The 20,808-nt window shown below is 35.9% G+C and overlaps 1 protein-coding gene across 4 annotated transcripts in view; it reads left to right on the plus strand.

Annotated features, from left to right (window-relative positions):
• The window catches only part of CFAP47 (cilia and flagella associated protein 47), a 225,637-nt gene extending 210,975 nt beyond the window's left edge, over nucleotides 1-14,662 (plus strand). For all 4 annotated transcript variants that reach the window (XM_084788970.1, XM_084788971.1, XM_084788972.1 and 1 more), the window contains 2 exons: nucleotides 8,068-8,236; nucleotides 14,441-14,662. In XM_084788970.1, coding sequence (XP_084645096.1) covers nucleotides 8,068-8,236; nucleotides 14,441-14,653 — 382 coding nt within the window. In that variant the 3' untranslated portion in view covers nucleotides 14,654-14,662. The remainder of the gene's footprint in view (nucleotides 1-8,067; nucleotides 8,237-14,440) is intronic.
• Nucleotides 14,663-20,808: the final 6,146 nt, after the last annotated feature.

Consider the following 20,808-nt stretch of genomic DNA (forward strand, 5'->3'; position numbering starts at 1 on the left):
CTACTGAGCTAAAGTACCCAGTGCTAACACTGTTAAACACTGCTTACAATTTTCTCAATCAAGAAATTAATTTTTGCTCCTTATCTCCATTGCCTTATATCTATCTTGAACTTCTGTCCTAACATCAGCCTGAAAGGATCATATTTTCTAGGATTTGTTTTTCTATTACTGGCCATTTCTCTATTGGCTGTTTCTCATTTCTCTATCCTTTAAACATTGTTGTTTCCCAGAAGATGATTTTTTCCTTCTATTTTCCTTTTCTAGATAATTTCATAAATTTGCTGACTTTATTGTCTATACTTTAAAGAATCCAAAATATATTTTCATTCTCGAACTTTTTCTTAAATATCAAATACATATGTCCAATTTTCTGTTGCATAACTAGTTCAATAGAGTATTAGTAATTAACATGAAGTTTCAAAATATAAATTATTTCTCCCTAAAAGAGGGTCTTTTTATATACTTCTCATTTAGTTGAATTGTAATTCTAGTTCTGACATCTCTCAGAATGCTGCAATAAATTTATGTTCCTCTGTTTCTAGTTCATATCATTTATGATCCATTAGAGAAAATGGCTATACAATTTTTGAAATATAAGTATAACTCTGTTACTTTTTACCATTACTACTAGTGCCACCTTAACCTAACCACTAATATTTTTGCATTGGTTGTTACAGAGCCTTGTTGTTCTGCCTGCCATTCACCATCCACCTTTTTCCTTTGCAGTTCTGTCATAGCATAGCCAGAAAGATTTCTTAAAAGTGTGTTTCATCATTTGTCTGGCCAGTCCACACTGTATATCCCTTTCCTCTGAATACCTACTCCCTTTATGCTCTAAAGCACTGATTTAATCACTAGCTGTGCTGTATTGTAAAGCTGTGATGCTTTTGTTATTAGTTTTCTATATGGCTTATTTTCGAATAGATGGACCATTGGCTTTACTTTCCATGATTCCATCCACAACTATGAATATGTAACATTTATAAGGAATCAGAAAAAAATATTCTGGAACAGACTATGCCCTTAATATTCTAAATTGGATCCTCTTAAGTCCTTGGATTTCTAAATTGATCAACACAACTCTAGTATTTCACTTACCTTAATAGAAGTTGCTAACATGAGAAAAATTAAAATCAGTTTCATGGCCCCAATAAGTGAATAAATGTATCCTTATGAAGCTGTTAAAATACCTAGCAGGAGCCCCTTCTAAACTCCAGCACACCATTAAAGAAGTAATACCAATGTACTTCAAACCGTTCCTTAAAATGAAAGGGAGTAAACACTATCATCTTTTTTGTGTGTGTGAAGCCTGATAAGAACACAAGAAAGAACATAGATGAAAAATATCTCAACATAATATTTACAAAGCAAACTCAAGTACAGACCAGAAGTTCATCCACTGAGACACTGTGATTTATCCTAGAATGAAAGCATGACTCAAGATATGCAAATCTCTAGACGCAACACATTAAGTTAATACACTCAAGGGCAGAAATAAAATAAGCATTTCATAGATACAGAAAGAGCTTTTTTGTCTTCCTGACAAAAGACATAAAAATAAAGAACAATAATAGGAAGACTTCACATCAGCATACAAATGTTATATATGACAAATTTACTGTCAACTTTATACAAAATTGGAAAGACTCAAAAATATTTGCACTGATACCATGAACTGAGTATGCCCTCTTTCTCCATTCCCATTGAGTATATTCTTTGAAGTCTTTCTTAAATAAGACAAGAAGATAAAAGAGATACAAATAGGAAAGAAATCAATTTCTTCCTGTTTAGATAGTTTTTATATGTAAGAAAACCTAAACAATGCAAAATATAAAACTATCAGAATTAATAAATACTTTCAGCTGACTAAGTGATTACAAAACCAATATAAAACTAAGTAGCTTTTCTACATACCAATAACAAATGTGCTGTGAAATATTTATGGAAACAATCTCATTGACAATAGCTTAAAAATCTACAAACATGAATAAAGGATAGATATCAGCACAGGAATAAAGATGAAATAAAAAGAATGCAAAGAACAAATGAAGCAAAGAGTTTGTTCAATAAAACAAAGAGGATTGAGAAATTCTTAACCCAACTAAAAAAGGTAAACACTGAATCCCATGCCAAAGAAATTAGAGTCTATGTGAAAACTAAAATTAAAAGATAATTTTCTGGATGCATACAGCTTACCCAAAGAAAACCTTCTCTCTACTCCTAGTTTCCTCCAAACCTCTGCTCCTCTCCGGATCCATTCTCTTTCTGCCTCTCAGAGATAACAACCAAATGTGACAAAATAAAATATAAAATGAAACAAAAATTTCATATCAAAGTTGGACAAGGCAACCCAACAAGAGAAAGAGAGTCTCAGGAGTAGGCACAAGAGTCAGAGACCAACTTACTCTCACAATTAGGAATCTCAAGAAAATTCTAAGCTCATAACTACAGTATATATGCAGAGGACCTAGTGCAGACCTAGGTAGGCTCTATACTTTTTGCTTCAGTCTCTGCGACCTCATAAGTGCCTTGCTTAGTTGACTCAGAGGCATTTGTTCTCCTGGTGTGCTCTCTCCCCTCTGGCTCTTACAAACTTTCTGCTACCTCTTCCAAAGGATTATATGAGCTTTGGGGTGAGGGATTGGATGGAGACTTCCCATTTAGACTCTCTTTGTATAATATCTGGCTGTAGGTCTCTGAATCTGTTCCCATCTGCTCCAGAAGGAAGCCTCTTTGATGATGACACTGATCTATAAGACATTGATCTATGAATATAGCAGAGTATCATTAAGAATCATTTAATTGATTTTTTAAATATTTATTACATATATAGTGCTCTGCCTATAGGTACACCTGCAGGCCAGAAGAGGGCATCAGATCACATGATAAAAGGTTGTGAGCCACCATGAGGTTGCTGGGAATTGAACTCAGGACCTCTGGAAGAGCAGTCAGTGCTCTTAACCACTGAACCATCTCTCCAGCCCCTTAATTGATTTTTTTTTTAATCTCAGTTCGGTATGGTTATACTCTACATCTCTGGGCTATCTACAGGGAGTGAAGGCTCGTGAAGTCATCAACTCGACTTCTCTGTGTTTAATGAATTGTGTTGGTGTTGCCCTTAGCAATGAGGCCCTGCTGTCAGTTTTTGGAGAACAACCTTTTGTCTTAGCAGCTGGGTTGTTTGGAAATAATCATGGGGCTCCCATTTGTCAGCAGCTCAATTGAATGCAACCCAGTCCTGCCACTAGAAACTTTGCCTGGTTACAAGAGATGGTCTGTTGAGACTTTATAACCCCATAACTAGGAGTCCTCATTACGATCAACTTCATAGATTCCAGGAAGTTTCCACACTACCCCCCAAATTCCAGCTGTCTCTCCCCTCACACTCACCCATCCCAGCTTCTCCAGCACCTGATTCCCTTGCTTCCAGTAAAATCTGTTTTATTTTCTACTCCCACGGAAATCCGTATGTCTCCCTCAGACCCATCCTCTTTACCTAAACTCTCTGTATCTATGGATTTTAGTTTGGCCTCCATTTACTTAAGGGCTAATATCCACTTACAAGTAAATACTGTATTTGTATTTCTGTGTTCGGGTTACCTTACTCAGAGTGGGTTATTTTTTTTTCTTTTTCATTTTTAGTTCCATCCATTTACCTGCAGAGTTCATGATGTCATTTTTAACAGATGAATAATACTTAATTATGTAAATGTACCATGGTTTTTTTTTTAACCAGTCTTCTGTCAAGGGACATCTAGGGTATTTCCAGTTTCTGGGTATTATGAATAAAGCCATAGTAAACATATTTGTGCAAGTGTCCTTATGGTAGGATGAAGCTTCCTTTGGTTATATGCCCAAAAGTGGTGTGGCTGGATCTTGATTCCTAATTTTCTGAGAAACTGCCATGTTGGTTTCTATAGTGGCTGTACAAGTTTGCACTTTCACCAACAATGACAGTGCTCCTCACCGTCACCAGCATGAGAGCCATCACTTGTATTATTGATATTAGCCGTTCTGACAGGTGTAACATGGAATCTCAAAGTAGTGTTGATTTGTAAAAAGGGCTTCTTAACACAGCTAGGCTAGAGTGTCAAAGAACTTTTTTCCTCTGGGACCACCCATCCCTGGGAGTGTACTATGTGCTAGAGTGATTTCTCTCTCTCCCTCTCCATCTGCCTTGCTTTCCACATTCCCATTAAATTGGTTAACATTATCTAAACTATCTGTTATGGAAGCACCAAATGTTCTGAGGCTTTGCCTTTGCCTAACCTCCAGTTGTGGTCAAGCCCTCTGGAATAGATTCTGAATTTTCCTGTTCTAATTTCCACTTTCTTTGTTTCTTTGCAACTAAAACCAGCATATCAACACCCACCTAGTGGTCTAGCTATTCTCCAGTTATCCCCTTTTTATTCCCTTGAGGGTCTAGCAGTCCATAAATAAACATTACCATCTACCTTATGTAGATTTTTCATTTTGTTTTCTTCCCAGAAGAAAACTCATTTGGTTTTCATGTATAATCCTTTAAACTTGCTACTTAATTGTTTTTATTAGTAGTTTGATTCTGTGTTCATCAAAGATACTACTCACTCATAGTTTTGTTTTTGTTTTTTGTTTCTTACACAGTCATTATCTGGTTATGAAGTCAGGTTGATATTGACTTCACTAAGGGAGAAGGGAAGTTTTCCTTTTATTTATCTTTATTTTTGAAGAGTTTGAGGGGATTCTAGGTTAATTCTTCTTTATAGAATATGTTATGTTAAATGGGCTGGCAAGATGGTTCAGCATGTAAAGGATCCTGGCCTCAAGCCTGAGAGCCACATAGTAGAAGGAAATAACTGACTTGCACAAGATATCCTTCAGTATCTGTCCTGTCCAGCAGGACCAGTAATTACGGGGTCTCGAGGGGAGCCATACCTGAAAAGATGGGACGAGAAAGAGAAAGCCGAGACCAAGTAGCATCCCTATCAAGGTCTGTTTATTGAATCAAAAGCAAAAGCTTACATGGGGTGGAGGCAGGGGCTAAGCAGCGGGGGCAGGGGCCCGAGAATACCTCCAGATGATGCCATCAGGGGAACATCCTGTGGTTTATCTCGGAACACTATCTCTCTATCTCTCGAAAGTCCTGAGCTATCCTGCTGAACAACATCTGCAGGGGGTGAAAGGAGGAGGTTATGCAAAGGCTAAAAGGAGGAAGTTATGCAGAGGTTGAAAGGAGGAAGTTATGCAGAGGTTGAAAGGAAGAAGTTAGCTTTGGAATGGGCCATCAGTATTTTTCCATAGCCAGTAGATTCTTTTAGCCTTGGGTGACCTTGTGTTGGCTCCAGACAAGTATCCATACACACACACACACACACACACACACACACACACACACACACACACACACATGCGTGCACACACATATACATACGTGTACTCACATACAAATGTGCATGTGCACACAAAATAAAAAATGTATTTTTAAATGCTGGTAGCATACACTAGTGAACCCATCTGGCTGATATAATCTCATTGCTAGTTATAAGGCTGGTTTGATTTTAAACTTCTTTGTCAATTGTAGAAATTATGTATTTCTGCATACTTGTCCCTTTGTCTTAGTCTGGGCTTATAACTATGCTAACTACTTTCTGGTGAACATTTTTATTTCTAAAGTGTCTCTTATATTCTACCTTTCATTTTTGGTTAAGTTAAACATCCTTTTTTTAAGGTAATCTGACTATACTTCTGTTGACATAATTGAACTTTTCAACAAGCTCACTCTTAATTGAACTGTTTTTTATGTTTTCTTTAATTTACATTTTCCATAACATATCTTTTTGCTCATAACTCTGGGAGAAGTGTTTTTCATATATTTTGTGGAGGTGTGACAAAGTACAATTACTTGCAGGTGACTTAAAAAGGATTGATGCTGTTGATAGTAGCTCTTCTTTGAATGACAGGTAGCATTCATCTGAGAACATATTTGATAGTGAAATTTTTTCACAGTAAACTTTTAAATCACTACAAAAATCATTTTACTGACATATTGAAGCAATCCACTGATAAGTAATTTTTTGAGAAATTTGTGAATTAAAATTTTTTTTAAACTCTTCCTAAATATAATTGTATATAAGAGTCTTTTGTGTTTCTTTTCCTTTCTGAAGCATCTGTTATACTGTTTATCTACTATAATTTCTTTACTTTTAGTGCATCAATTTTTTAAAACTATCTTTGGGATGGGGGTACAGTTCACTTGACAGAGAGCATGACCAGCACACAGGAATTCCTGAGTTTGGTCCCCAACACTGCATAAATTGGCCATAGTGCTACAGTCTTTTCATCTCAGCTCTTTGGAGGAACAGGCAACAGGAGCAAAGTGTTAAAATCATCCTGTTCTACATGGTGAGATTGTGACCAGCATAGGATACAAGATACCCTATCTCAAAAAAGAAATCATTTTTTAAAAGAAGTTCATAGCCACGCATGGCAATATATTTCTGTAACCTCAGGTTTGTTACTGATTTCTAGGTTCCTCATAAAGAGAATTATTCCATATATACTTCTGAATTGTTGTCTCTCAAGAAAAGGGAGATTTATGGATTCCTGTGGCTATCTGTCTATCATCTTGCTGTTGTTTGACTCCTAGGCACTCTGTGTTACTCAGCTCATTTATTACATCAGTTAAGATTTTGTCACACTGATTATAAAAGATTTAAAACCACAATGATAATGATGACTAAAGTATATCAGTACAAAGTAAAAAATGGTACAATTACTTGATTCTGTTTAGTAATTTAAGAAATGACAAAACTGGGATACAAAAGATTAAGCAAACTTCCTGAGCTGCTACGCCTAGATAGACCACCCAAATCCAGGCCACCCATGTCTACAGATCATGTTCTCCAGTCTTCCACCATGATACTCAACACATGTTTGTTGACTAGATCAGATAAATTCTTCCCTGTTTTTTTTTGTTTTTTTCACTATTGTACATGTTCTCAGAAGCCACATTTGATCTTTTACATGCATGTCTATTAATTTATTTTTAAATTCTGAGATTAAAACTGTGTGTGTGTGTGTGTGTGTGTGTGTGTGTGTGTGTATAAAACAGGATATGTATTATATGTATTATTCAACTAAGACATTCTTCTACTTAACTTTCTTTTGTCAATTTTAGTTGGTCATGGCATAAAATGGTAACTTAAAACATAAATGTCACTCCACTTCATACTTTAATTATCTATCTTCATGTCTACAAATGTTTAGTGAGACTCTAGTAATTTCATAGCACTTAGCAAGTAGAAAGCTACTGGTAAGTACATAGTGTAATGGAATAGCAATAGAAACAAAAGGCTTTATAACAGCTTTAGTGGTCACTTGTTTTGCATATGAATTTATAAAAGACTAAGTTCTTATCTGGAATACTGAATTCTGCCAATTTTTATAATGACAACATTTATCTTAGTACACTATAAACATAAATATAAATGAAAAAAACCTTCAGGATTTTATTTTGCCACACCGAGAAAAAAATGATAGTTTGTTATTTAATTTTTGTCCACTTGACACAAACTATAGAGATCTTTAAAAATAAAGAACATCAGCTGAGAAATTCCCTGTATTAGATTGGCCCCTGAGCATATATTTTAGATATTGCCTTGACTAGTGATTGATATAAGAATGCCAAGCCCACTATGGGTGTCCCTGTCACTGGATAGATGGTCCTAAGTATGGGAAGGGGAAACAAGCCAGTAAGTAGTGTTCCTGTAGCTCCTGTGTCTGTTCCTAATTAAGATCCTGCCCTGACTTGTCTCAGTGATAGACAATGCTTGCAATGTGTATGCCAAATAAACTTTTACTTCCTGAGATATTTTGGTCATGGTATTTTATCAGAGCAACAGACAGAAAACTAGGACAGATAGTATTTGGCAATTTTCAAAATACTACCTCACACATTTTCACAAGCATTCAGTATTAATTTTTAACTATAGGTCTGTTGAAGCAGAATTTATGTTTTAGTCATAAATTTCTCACAAAGTCGATGAGATAATGACCAATTTAATAGATTACATTTATCATTTTTCCTAGGTATTATGAGCCATTTGTAGCTCATTTTCTGCCAGGCAGTGATAAAGAATTTTTTGTCAATCCTCATTCTGGAGAACTCCCTCCATTTTACACAAAAGGAATTGTCATCATTGTAGGATTTAAACCCCGAATGTACAGTAAGAAATATCAAGCAACACTTGTAATACAGGTGAGTTTTAGAACACACAACTTCAACTTTAATTTTCAAAGCCAAATAATTTAGCTATGGAATATAGCAAAATATTTGTTAAAACTAAGAAATTAAGGAATTACTAAATGTATGAATACTTTTTGTATAGTCACATAACATTTTCTTTTAAAAAGTTCTTTGTCAATGGCTTTTATGTTTAATAACTATAATATTTTAAGTAAATCTTTTACAAATGTTGATTAAATCATATTTTCAAAATGTTGAAGTTAAATATAAGGTAAAATTTTATTTGTTTTGTTTTGTTTTGAGACAGGGTTTCTCTGTGTATCCCTAGGTGTCCTGGACTCACTTGATAGACCAGGCTGGCCTCGAACTCATAGCAGTCTGCTTGTCTCTGCCTTCCTGAGTGCTAGGATTACAGATGTGTGTCACCATTTAACAAAAATTAAAAGTTGGAAGGATACAAGGAAGGGGATAACCACTGAGATGTAATATAAATAAATTAATAAAATAAAAATTTAAAAAAGTTGTCATTGTTAAGACTTCAGTCTCTGCAGCTTTATTCACCAATCCTTCCTAGTTAGATTCTTATTTAATCTTGTAACTCATAAGCGACTTTAAACTGAATATAGGAATGTCACTAGTGTTAATTTTTAGCCAATGGTATAAATGCCAGTTTCTCTCAATGGATTGTATTTTTAGCTGTCCTAACTTTGTACATGATTCCTGGCTTTACTGGAACCATTTACATTGATGTTGAAACAATAGTTAATATTTTCCTAAAATCTGTAGTTTCACTCATTGACTTTTCTGAAAAAATTTTAGACTTTTTATATTTTTATTTATACATTCCCAGTTTACTTTCAGTAGCATAAACACAAAATACATGTTGTCATTCTGTAACCTTACAACTTTTGCTTCCAAAGATATCCCTAGACTTTTAAATCAAACAAACACTACCATTAGTGGAAAAATGATATTGAAAATACAAATTTAGAGTTTTATTATATAGAACTCAGAACTTGAGAAATGAAACCTCTTTTGCTGCATATCCCTTATTGATATACTAATAAAAGCTTATGTGGGAGACAAATTGACATTAAAACATGTGTTAAAATTATATTTTTTCCAGGAGTTCTGTGACTTATTTATAATTTCAGCATTCAGGAAGTAAAGGCTTAAGTAGAGGTTAAGATTTGGAAGTCAGCTTGAGACTCAGTTAAAAAGAGGAAATATTAATTTGTTGATTTAATTTTACTATGTAAAATTCCAAATATTTATAGAAAAAGAATATGTACTTTAATGTTATTCATTGCCATGTTGATATATAAACACATGGTAAACATGGTTTCAAACATTCATTTAAAAATCTCTTATTTCAGTTTTGAGAAAATGGGTAGAATTAGCGAAAATTGTAAACAAAGCACACGCAGTTCTGTGAAGACTTTGTTTTCTTCCAATGATGACTTCCTAAAAATGTATAGTAAGATACCTAAATATGAAAAATCACATTAGAGGCCTTATACTACTTTTTATATTTCTAATGTATTTTTACATTTATTCATGGATCCTAGAATATATATATATATATATATATATATATGTATTATACTGTACAAACTTTTGAAATTGACATGTTATGCTAAGTACATTTACCCTGGAGATTCATAAGAGCTACTGCATATATCAAATTATTGATCTTTAAAAAAATCACAGTTCAATGTCCCCTGGATGGGGAGTCCTGGTGGCACTCAGAGGAAGGATAGCAGGCTACCAAGAAGAGACTTGATACCCTATGAGCATATACAGGGGAAGTCCCCCTCAGTCACAGTCATAGGGGAGGGGAGGGGAGTAGGGGGGAAGTGGGAGGAAGGGAGGAATGGGAGGATACATGGGATGGGCTAACAACTGAGATGTAATATGAATAAATTAATTTTTAAAAAAGAAAAAAAGATGTTTTCTTCAAGGTTGTCAAATACAAATAGCAAAAACACAAAACACTAAGAATGTAAAATTTATATAATTCCTGATTGTGTCATGGTTCTTCTTGCTATAGGTAGTTTATTGTATATATGTGCAATAATATAAATGTATATGTAAAAATAAAAATGTTTAATTAATAAAAAATTTAAAAAGAAAGAAAGAAAAAAAATCACAGTTCATACACACTGATGCCAAATCTCAGTTAATTTCAATAGCACCTATACTTACACTCATGTTACGGGTTAAGACAGTTCAAAAAAATCAACTCATTATCTAAATTAAATTTACTACTTACATTATTGCCATTTAAAAATATTTAGGTTAAGTATTAAATCAGAAGTTATAAAAATATAATATTCATTCCACTTCACTCAGAAAAATAAGTGATTTATAAGATTAGTTTTAATAAATCTTGCCCAGACAAACATCAGAAATCATGTTCTCATGCCTTATAATTTGTCATTCAACTAAGACATCTTTAGAATAATTAAAACCTGTTATTTTTCAATTAGGAAACAAGGCAAATGACATTAGCTCTGATAGAAGGAAGTTAACTTGTTCCGTTTACCAGAAGAGTAGCAAATCTAATGACGATTCCAAAGCAGCTATGGAAAAAATGGTTTTAAAAACTGAGAACTGGAGTTGGCAGATGGCTAAGTTGGAAAACTATATGTTGTGCAAGCATGAGGGCCTGGGTTCCAATCCTCAGTTTGTTCAGAATGAAGACACAGTGATAACACACAGGAAGCTCCATTGTGAAAAGCAAAGGATGATCAGATCACTGGAGTTCCTTAGCCAGACAGCCTAGTCTAGTGAATGAGCTCTAGATGCAATGAGCAACCCTGTCTCAAAAAATAAGGGGGAGCAGGAGCAATCAAAGGTGACACCTGATGCTAGCCTCTGGCTTCCACATATATGTACACAACATGCATAGGTACCTTCATACATGTGTAATACCCACACAAATACATGCAACACACACTCAAAAAATTGGTAAGAGTTATAGAACATGAAATATATGATGTCTTATATTTAGATAAAATAATGTATATATTTGTGTATCTTACAATATAAAATATATCAAAACAATATTCTGGTTGTAACTATAATCAAATATAAGTGTGCATTTTATATGTGTATATAAAATATACAAACATTTATATATTATTTATTTTTAAAATAATGTATTCACATTACATCTGATTGTTACACCCTCACTCATATCTTCCTGTTTCCATCCTCCCTCCTTCCACTCTATTCCCATCCCCTAGTTCTCTGACAAGGGGTAGGGGGGCACTCCTTCACCATCTGACCACAGCCTATCAGGTCTCATCAGGATAGCCTGCAGCCCCTTCCTTTCTATACTCTCAGGCTACTTCACCAATGGGAAGTGATCAAATCTTGGGGAACAGAATTCATGTCAGAGGCAGTCCCCATTCCTTACCCCCACCACATGGAGAATGAGCTGTCCAACTACTACGTCTTAACAGGGGAGTCCTAGTTTCTCTGCATGTATTGTCTTGGTTGGTGAACCAGTTTGGGACGGCCCTGCTGGGACCAGATCCACCAGCCTTGATGGTCTCCTTGTGGAGCTCCTGACCTTTTGGGGTCCTTCCCTCCCCTCATTTTTCTATAGGACTCCCAGTGCTCTGCTCAGAGTCCGGCTGCAAGAGCCAATATCTGACCCAGTCCCCCTCTGAGAGGAGTCTCTCAGAGGACATCTGTGTTAGGCTAATATACACTTAAAAGTGGGTATATACCATACATGTCATTCTGGTTCTGGGTTACCTCACTCAGAATGATCATTTCTAGTTCCATCCATTTGCCTGCAAATTTCAAGATTCCCCCCTTTTTTTTAATAGCTGAATAGTATTCCATTGTGTAAATGTACCACAGTTTCTTTATCCACTCTTTGGTTGAGGGACATCTAGATTGTTTCCAGATTCTGATTATTATGAAGAAAGCTTCTATGAATGAAATTGAGCAAATATCCTTGTATGGTGGAACATCTTTTGGGTATATGCCCAGGTGTGTTATGGCTGGGTCTTGTGGTAGCACTGTTTCCAGTTTTTGGAGAAACTGCCAGATTTATTTTCAAAGCGGTTGTACAAGTTCACACTCCTACCAGCAATGGAGGAGTGTTCCCCTTTCTCCATATCCTCTCCAGCATGTGATATCACTTGAGTTTTTTACCTTAGCCATTCAGATAGGTGTAAGATGGGATCTCAGAATCATTTTAATCTGCATTTCCCTGATTACTAAGGACATTGAACATTTCGTTTCAGCCATTCGATATTCCTCTGTTGAGAATTCTCAGTTTAGCTCAGTACCCCATTTTAATTGGATAATTTGTTTTGTTGTGTTTAATTTCCTGGGTTCTTTATATATTTTGGATATTAGCCCTTTGACAGATGCAGGGTTGGTGAAGATCTTTTCCCAGTCTGTAGGCTGTTGTTTTGTTCTGTTGACAGTGTCCTTCACCTTACAGAAGTTTTTCGGTTTCATGATGTCCCATTTATTAATTGTTGATCTTAAAGCCTGAGCTGTTGGTGTTCTGTTCAGGATTTGTCTCCTATGCCAAAGAGCTCAACACTCTTTCCCACTTTTTCTTCAAACAATTTTATGTTGAGATCTTTAATCCACTTGGACTTTAGTTTTCTGCAGGGTGATAAATATGTATCTATTTTCGTTTTTCTACATGTAGACATCTACTATGACCTGCACCATTTGTTGAAGGTACTTTTCTTTCATTGTATGATTTTGACTTCTTTGTTAAATATAAAGTGTTCATAGATGTATGGGTTTATTTCCAGCTCTTCAATTCAATTCCATTGATCAACAAGCCAAATTCGATGCCAGTACCATGCAGGTTTTTTTTTTGTTTTTGTTTTTGTTTTGTTTGTTTGTTTTTTGGTTGTTTTTTTTTTTGAGACAAGGTTTCTCTGTGTAGCCTTGGCTGTCCTGGACTCACTTTGTAGACCATGCTGGCCTCGAACTCACAGCGATCCGCCTGCCTCTGCCTCCCGAGTGCTGGGATTAAAGGCGTGCGCCACCATGCCCGGCTACCATGCAGTTTTTATTACTGTTGCTCTATAGGACAACTTGAGATCAGGGATGGAGATTCATCCAGAAGATCTTTTATTGTACAGAATTATTATAGTTATTGTGTTTTTTCATATAAGGTTAAGAATTGATCTTTCAAGGTCTGTAAAAAATTGTGTTGGTATTTGATAGCGATTGCTTTGGATCTGTAGATTGCCTTTGGGAGAATGTTCATTTTTACTATGTTAATCCTTGCAATTCATGAGCATAGAAGATCATTTCATCTTCTGATATCTTCTTCAAATTCTTTCTTCAGAGACCTAAATTTTTTTTCATACAAGACTTTTACTTGCCTGGTTAGAGTTACACCAAGATCATTTATATTATTTGTGCTTATTGAGAAGGGTGTGCTTTTCCTAATTTCTTTCTCAGCTCAGGCTACTGATTTTTTAAAATTAATCTTGTATCTGGCAACTTTGATGAAGGTGTTTATCAGCTGTAGGAGTTTTCCGGTGGAATTTTGGGAGGCAATTACGTATACTATCATATCATCTACGAATAGTGATACATTAACTTCTTTTTTTTCCCTATGTGGATCCCTTGATCTCTTTAGCTGTCTTATTGCTCTAGGTAGAACTTCAAAGTACTGTCTTGAAGAGATATGGAAATAGTGGGCAGCCTTGTCATAACCCTGATTCCAGTGGAATTTATTTGAGTTTCTCTCAATTTACTTTGATGTTGGCCATCACCTTGCCATATATAGCCTTTATTATATTTACGTATGGGCTATGTATCCCTGATCTTTCCAAGACTTTAAATATGAATGGGTATTGGATTTTATCAAATGCTTTTTCAGCATTTAATGAGATGATCATATGGGTGTTTTCTTTCAATTTGTTTACATGGTAGATTATAATAATGGATTTTCATGTGTTCAACTACCCCTGCATGCCTGGGATGAAGCTACGCGGCAGACCTATAGCTAAGAGATTTTCTTGTCAGTGATTGGTCCTTTATATATAAAGCCAATAGCTGTATTTATTTGCCGATTAACTATTTGTCATTATAGATTCAACTTCTGTTTTTTACCTTTTCCCTGCCACATACAATAAGTAGAAACTAATATAATGGTAAATGTTTCCCTAATTTTCTAGGTCTGTGGATATGTCTTTTAATATCTTTCTATTTAATTTTCAGACAGATGAAATATATTGGTTGTATGAAATAAATGGGTTACCTCCACCACCGAAATCATTGACACACGTAAAAGCCAAAATTGATGCTACTAACAAGATATGTGACTGCATGCCACCAATTCAACACAATTTTATACGTGAAAATGCTAAACTTCGAAAGACAAGAATATCTTCTACAATTAAAGGGGCTTCTTCAGTTAAAAAACATAAATAAAAAATATTGTTAAACTGTTCCTTGGTGTCATGTACAAATGGATATTTTGGTTCTTATCTAAGTTTTAGGGGATAATCAAAATACACTTTTTTTGGTTTGAGGTTTATTGATTTATTTATTAACTTTACATCTTAGTAATAACACCATCACATCTCTTCTCCCAGTCCTACCCTCCATCCCCCATCCCCACTACTCTATTCCTAAAAGAAAGGGGATCCTCCCCCACCCAACCCATCTCATCAAGTCACATCATGACTGAGTTTGTCCTCTTCCCCTGTGGCCTGGCAAGGCAGTCCCATCAAGGGGAAGTTATCAAAAAACAGGCAACCAGCTCCATGTCAAACACAGCCCCTGTTCCCCTTAATAGAGGACCTATATGAATCCTGAGCTGCCCATTGGCTACATCTATGTACAGGACCTATGTCCAGTCCATTCACGGTCCTTGGTTGGTGCTTCAGACTCTACAGGCCACTCTAGGCCCTGGGTAGTTGGCTCTGTTGATGCTTTTCATTTTATTTATTCATTTTACATCCCAGTTGTAGCCCCTCCCTCATCTAGTTCCACCCTCCATCCCTCTTTCTACCCCACTGCCCCAAGTCCTCAGAAAGGGAGATCCCTCCTCCCCTACCCTATGACCACAGCCTATCAAGTCTCATCTGGGCTGCCTGCATCCTAGTCTTCTGTAGCCTGGAAAGGCCACTCTGCCAGGGGGAAGTAGTCAATAAACGGGCAAAAGAGTCAGTTTCTACTACCCACGTTATGGGACCCACATTGACCCTGTGCTGCCTATCGACTACATCTGAGCAGGTGGTCTAGGTCCATTCCATACATGGTCCTTGGTTGATACATCAGGTTCTGCAGGACCCCCTGGGCCCAGAATTGTTGGCTCCTTTAGTTTCCTTATGAAGCTCCTGTCCCCTCCTTCTCTTTCTATCCCTCAACTGTGCCATAAGGCTCCCTGTGGTCCACCGCAATGTTTGGCTGTGAGTCTCAACATCTGCTTCAATCCTCTGCTGGGTGGAGTCTGCTGGGTGGAGTCCTTCAGCGGACATCTATGGTAGGCTCCCATCCTGTTCCCTCTCTTTCACCACTTCCTTTATCTATTCTATTTGTCATTCCGAATGATAAGTATTCTCCCTAGGGTCCTCCTTGTTATTAGTTTCTTTAGGTCTGTGTATTATAGTGTGGTTATCCTGTATTATATGGTTAATATCCACTTATAAGTGAGTATATACTATATATGTCTGTGGGTCTGGGTTACCTAACTCAGGATGAACTTTTCTAGTTCCATCCATTTCCCTGCAAATCTCATGATTTCCTTGTTTTAATAGCTGAGTAGTATTCCATTGTGTATACCTACCACAGTTTCTTTATCCATTCTTCAGTTGAGGGACATCTAGGTTGTTTCAGGATTCTGGCTATTACAAAGAAATCTGCTATGAACACACTTGAGTAAGTATCCTTGTTGGATGGTAGAGTATTTTCAGGTACATGCCCAGGAGTGATATACCTGACTCTTGAGGTAACACTATTGCCAATTTTCTGAGAAAGCACCAAATTGATTTCCGAAGTGATTGTATAAGTTTGCACTCCCCAGCAATGGAGGAGTGTTCCCCTTTCTCCACATCCTCACCAGCATGTGCTGTCACTTGAGTTTTTGATCTTAGCCATTCTGATAGGTGGAAGGTGTTTTGATTTGTATTTTCCTGATGATTAAGGGGGTTGAGCTTTTTAAAGTGTTTCTCAACCATTTGATATTCCTTTGTTGAGAATTCTCTGTTTAGTTCTGTACTCTATTTTAATTGGATTATTTTGTATGTTTGTATTTAATTTCCTGAGTTCTTTATATATTTTGGATATTAGCCCTCTATCAGATATAGGGTTAGTGAAGCTATTTCCCCAGTCTATAGGCTGCCGCTTTGTTCCGTTGACAGTGTATTTTGCCTTACAAAACCTTTTATGTTTCATGAGGTCCCACTTATTGTTAATCTTAGAACATGAATTGTTGCTGTTCTGTACAAGAATATGTCTCCTGTGCCAATGAGTACAAGGCTCTTCCCCACTTTTTCTTCTAAGAGATTTAGTGTGTCTGGTTTTATGTTAAGGTCTCTAATCCACTTGGACATTAATTTTGTGCAGGGTGATAAATAAGTATCTATTTGCATTTTTCTACATGTGGACATCCACTTAGACCTTCACCATTTTTTGAAGATACTATATTTTTCCATGGTATGGATTTGGCTTCATTGTGAAAAATCAAGTGCTCATGAGTTGTTTATTTCTGGGTTTCGAATTGGTTCCATTGATTTGTCAGTCAGCTTCTTTGCCAGAACCATGTAGTTTATTATTACTATTGCTCTATAGTACAGCTTGAGATTACCAATGGAGATACCTCCAGAAGATTGTTTTTTATCTTATTTTTTATCTTATTATTTATTTATTTTATTCAGATTACAACTCAATTGTTATTCCATCCCTTGTATCCTCCCTGTTCCTCCCTCCCTCCCACTTTCGCCCTATTCCTCTCCCCTAGGTCTATGACCGAGGGGGACCTCCTCCCCCACTATATGGTCATAGGCTATCAAGTCTCATCTTGATAGCCTACTTATTCTTTCTCTGAGTGCCACCAGGCCTCCCCACCAAGGGGAAGTGGTCAAATATGGGGCAACAGAGTTCATGTCAGAGTCCCCACTCTCCACATAACTGTGGAGAATGTCCTGTCCATTGGCTAGATCAGAGTAGGGGTTCGATGTTTATTGCTTGTATTGTCCTTGTTTGGTGCAGTAGTTTGCAGAAGATCTTTTATTGTACAGAATTATCTTAGCTATTTGGGTTTTTTGTTTTGCCATATGAAGTTGAGAATTGTTCTTTCAAGATCTGTAAAGAATTGTGTTTACATTTTGATGGAAATTGCATTGAATCTGTAGGTTGCTTTTGGTAAGATGGCCACTTTTACTATTTTAATCCTGTTGATCCACATGCATGTGAGATCTTCCCATCTTGTGATATCTTCTTTAATTTCTTTATTCAGAGACTTTAAGGTTTTTTTCCTACAAGCCTTTCACTTGCTTGGTTAGAGTTACAGCAAGATACTTTATTGTTTTTGTTGATATTGTAAAGTGTGTAGTTTCCCTAATTTCATTCTCGCCCTATTTGTCTTTTGTATACAGGAGTGCAGTTTTTGCATTGTCTGTGTGTTTGTTTATTAATCTTGTCCAGAGCCACTTTTCTGAAGGTATTTATCAGATGTAGGAGTTCTCTGGTGGAATTTTAGGGTCACATATGTATGCTGTTATATCATCTGCAAATAATGATCAATTGACGTTTTCCTTTCCAACTTACATCTCCTTCATCTTCTTTAGTTGTCTCATTGCTCTATCAAGAACTTTTAGTACTGTTTTGAAGAGATATGGAGAGAATAGGCAGCCTTGTCTTGCCACTGATTTTAGAGATTGCTTTGAGTTTCTCTCTATTTAATTTGATTTTGGCTATCGGCTTGCTGTATATAATCTTTATTGTGTTTAAGTATGGGCCTTGTATCCCTGATTACTCCAAGACTTTTATCATGAAAGTTTGTTGGATTTTTCAAATGCTTTTTCTGCCATTAATGAGATGATCGTGTGATTTTTTTTTCTTTCACTTTGTTTACATGGTGGATTACATTGGTGGGTTTTCATATGTTGAACTATACCTGCGTCATTTGGATGAAGCCTATGTGACCATGGTGGATGCTATATTTGATGTGTTCTTGAATTCAATTTACAAGTATTTTGTTGAGTATTTTTGCATCAATGTTCATGACCGAAATTAGTCTGAAATTCTCTTTTTTGTTGAGTCTTTGTGTGATTGTGGCCTCATAGAATGAGTTTTGCAATGTTTCTATTTTGTGGACTGATTTAAGTAGTATTGGTTTTAGCTCTTTGAAAGTCTGGTAGAATTCTGTGCTAAAATTACCTGGCCCTGAGTTTATTTTTGTTTATTTGTTTCATTTGTTTTGTTTTTGGTTGGGAGAGTTTTAACGACTACTTCTATTTTCTTAGGAATTTAAATTTAAATTGTTTGCCTGCTCTCAATTTAACATTGGTAAGTGATATTGATCGGGAAAATAGTCCATTTCCTCTAGATTTTCCAAGTTTGTGCTATATAGGCTTTTGAAGTAAGAGCTAATGATTCTTTGGTTTTCATCAGTGTGTCTTGTTTTGTCCCCCTTTTCATTTCTGATTTTGTTAATTTGGGTACTGTCTCTCTGCCTTTTGGTTAGCTTGGCTAGAGGTTTGTCTATCTTGTTGATTTTATCAAAGAACCAGCTCTTGGTTTTGTTGATTCTTTGTATTGTTTTCCTCTTTTTAATTGATTGATTTCATCCCTGAGTTTATTTACTGCCATCTACTCCTCATGGGCGTGTTTGCTTCTTTTTTTCTAAAGATTTCAGGTGAGGTGTTAAGTTTCTAGTATAGGATCTCTCCAATTTTTTTATGAAGGCACTTTAGTGTGATGAACTTTCTTCTTAGCACTGCTTTCATGACATTCCATAAATGTGGGTATGTTGTACCTTCATTTTCATTGAATTTTAGGAGATCCTCAATTTATCTCTTCCCTGACCCAGTGGCCATTGATCAAGGATTTGATCAGTTTCTATGTGTGTGTAGGCTTTTTGTTATGTCTGTTTTTGTTAAGGTCTATCTTTAATCCATGGTGATCTGATAAAAAAAATGAGTTAATTCAATTTTTTATCAGTTGAGGTTTGCTTTGTAACCGACTGTATTGTCAATTTTTTAAAAGGTTCTGTGGGATGTTGAGAAAAAAGTATATTCATTTGTGTTTGGGTGAAAAGTTCTGTAGACATCTATTAGGTCCATTTTATTCATAACCTCTGTTTGTTTCATTATTTCTCTGTTTATTTTCTGTCTGGATGATCTGTCCATTGGTGAGAGTGTGGTGTTGAAGTCTCCCACTATTAATATGTGCGGACTGATGTGTGATTTAAGCTTTAATGTTTCTTTTACAAATGTGGGTGCCCTTGTATTTGGGGTGTAGATTATCAGGAGTGAGATGTCATCTTGGTGGATTTTTCATTTGATGAGAATGAAGTGCCCTTCCCCGTCTCTTTTGATTAATTTTGGTTGAAAAGCTATTTTATTAGATATCAGGATATCTACTTCTGCTTGTTGGGTCCATTCCCTTTTTCCAGCTCTTACTCTGTGATAATGTCTATCTTTACTGCTGAGGTATGTTTATTGTATGCAGCAGAATGTTGGATGCTATTTATACATCCATTCTGTTAGCCCGTGTCTTTTTATTGGAGAGTTGAGTCAACTGATGCTGATAGGTACTAGTGACCAATGAATGCTCTTTTCTTTTGTTGTGGTATGAGTCATGACAGTGTGTTTGTGTGCTTGCCTTTATTATCTATATTCTTTGTTTTCTTTGGTATAGCTTACCTCATTGGGTTGGAGTTTTTCTTCTAGTATCTTCTGTAGGACTGAGTTGGTACATATTGTAATAATTTAATTTTGTCATGGAATATCTTGTTTTCTCCCTCTATGGTGATTGAAAGTTTTGCTGGGTATAGTACTGTCTTTGATGGCATCTGTGGTCTCTTATTGTCTGCACTACAACTGCTCAAGCTCTCTGGCTTTCAAAGTCCCTGTTCAGAACTTACATGTGATACTGGTAGGTCTGCCTTTATAAGCCAATTGCCCTTTTTCCCTTGGCATGTTTATTTTTGTTGTTGTTGTATAGGTTTAGTGTTTTGAGTATTATGTGGCAGGAGGAATTTCTTTTCTGGACAAGTCTATATGGTGTTTTGTAAGCCTCTGTATGTCTAAAGGCATCTCTTTCTTTAGGTTGGGAAAATGATTTATGATTTTCTTGAAAATATTTTCTGGTCCTTGGAGCCTGGAATCTCCTTTTTCTTCTATTCCTATATTTCTTTTTTTTTTTCATAGTTGAAACATGTATTTTATTATAGGTGTGCTAGCATTAATTCCTCTTGATCTCTATAGGACAAACATATAAAAGGTATATAATAATATAGATATAAGAAAACGTCAATATGTGCAGGAATTGGTTTCACCACTTTCAGGATTTAATTGTAATACGTGAACACATGCCATACATATAAAAACTATTACTTATTTGGCTCTCAAAATACT

Source organism: Acomys minous (genome assembly GCF_964271855.1).
Source record: "Acomys minous genome assembly, chromosome: 7".
Lineage (NCBI taxonomy): Eukaryota > Metazoa > Chordata > Mammalia > Rodentia > Muridae > Acomys > Acomys minous.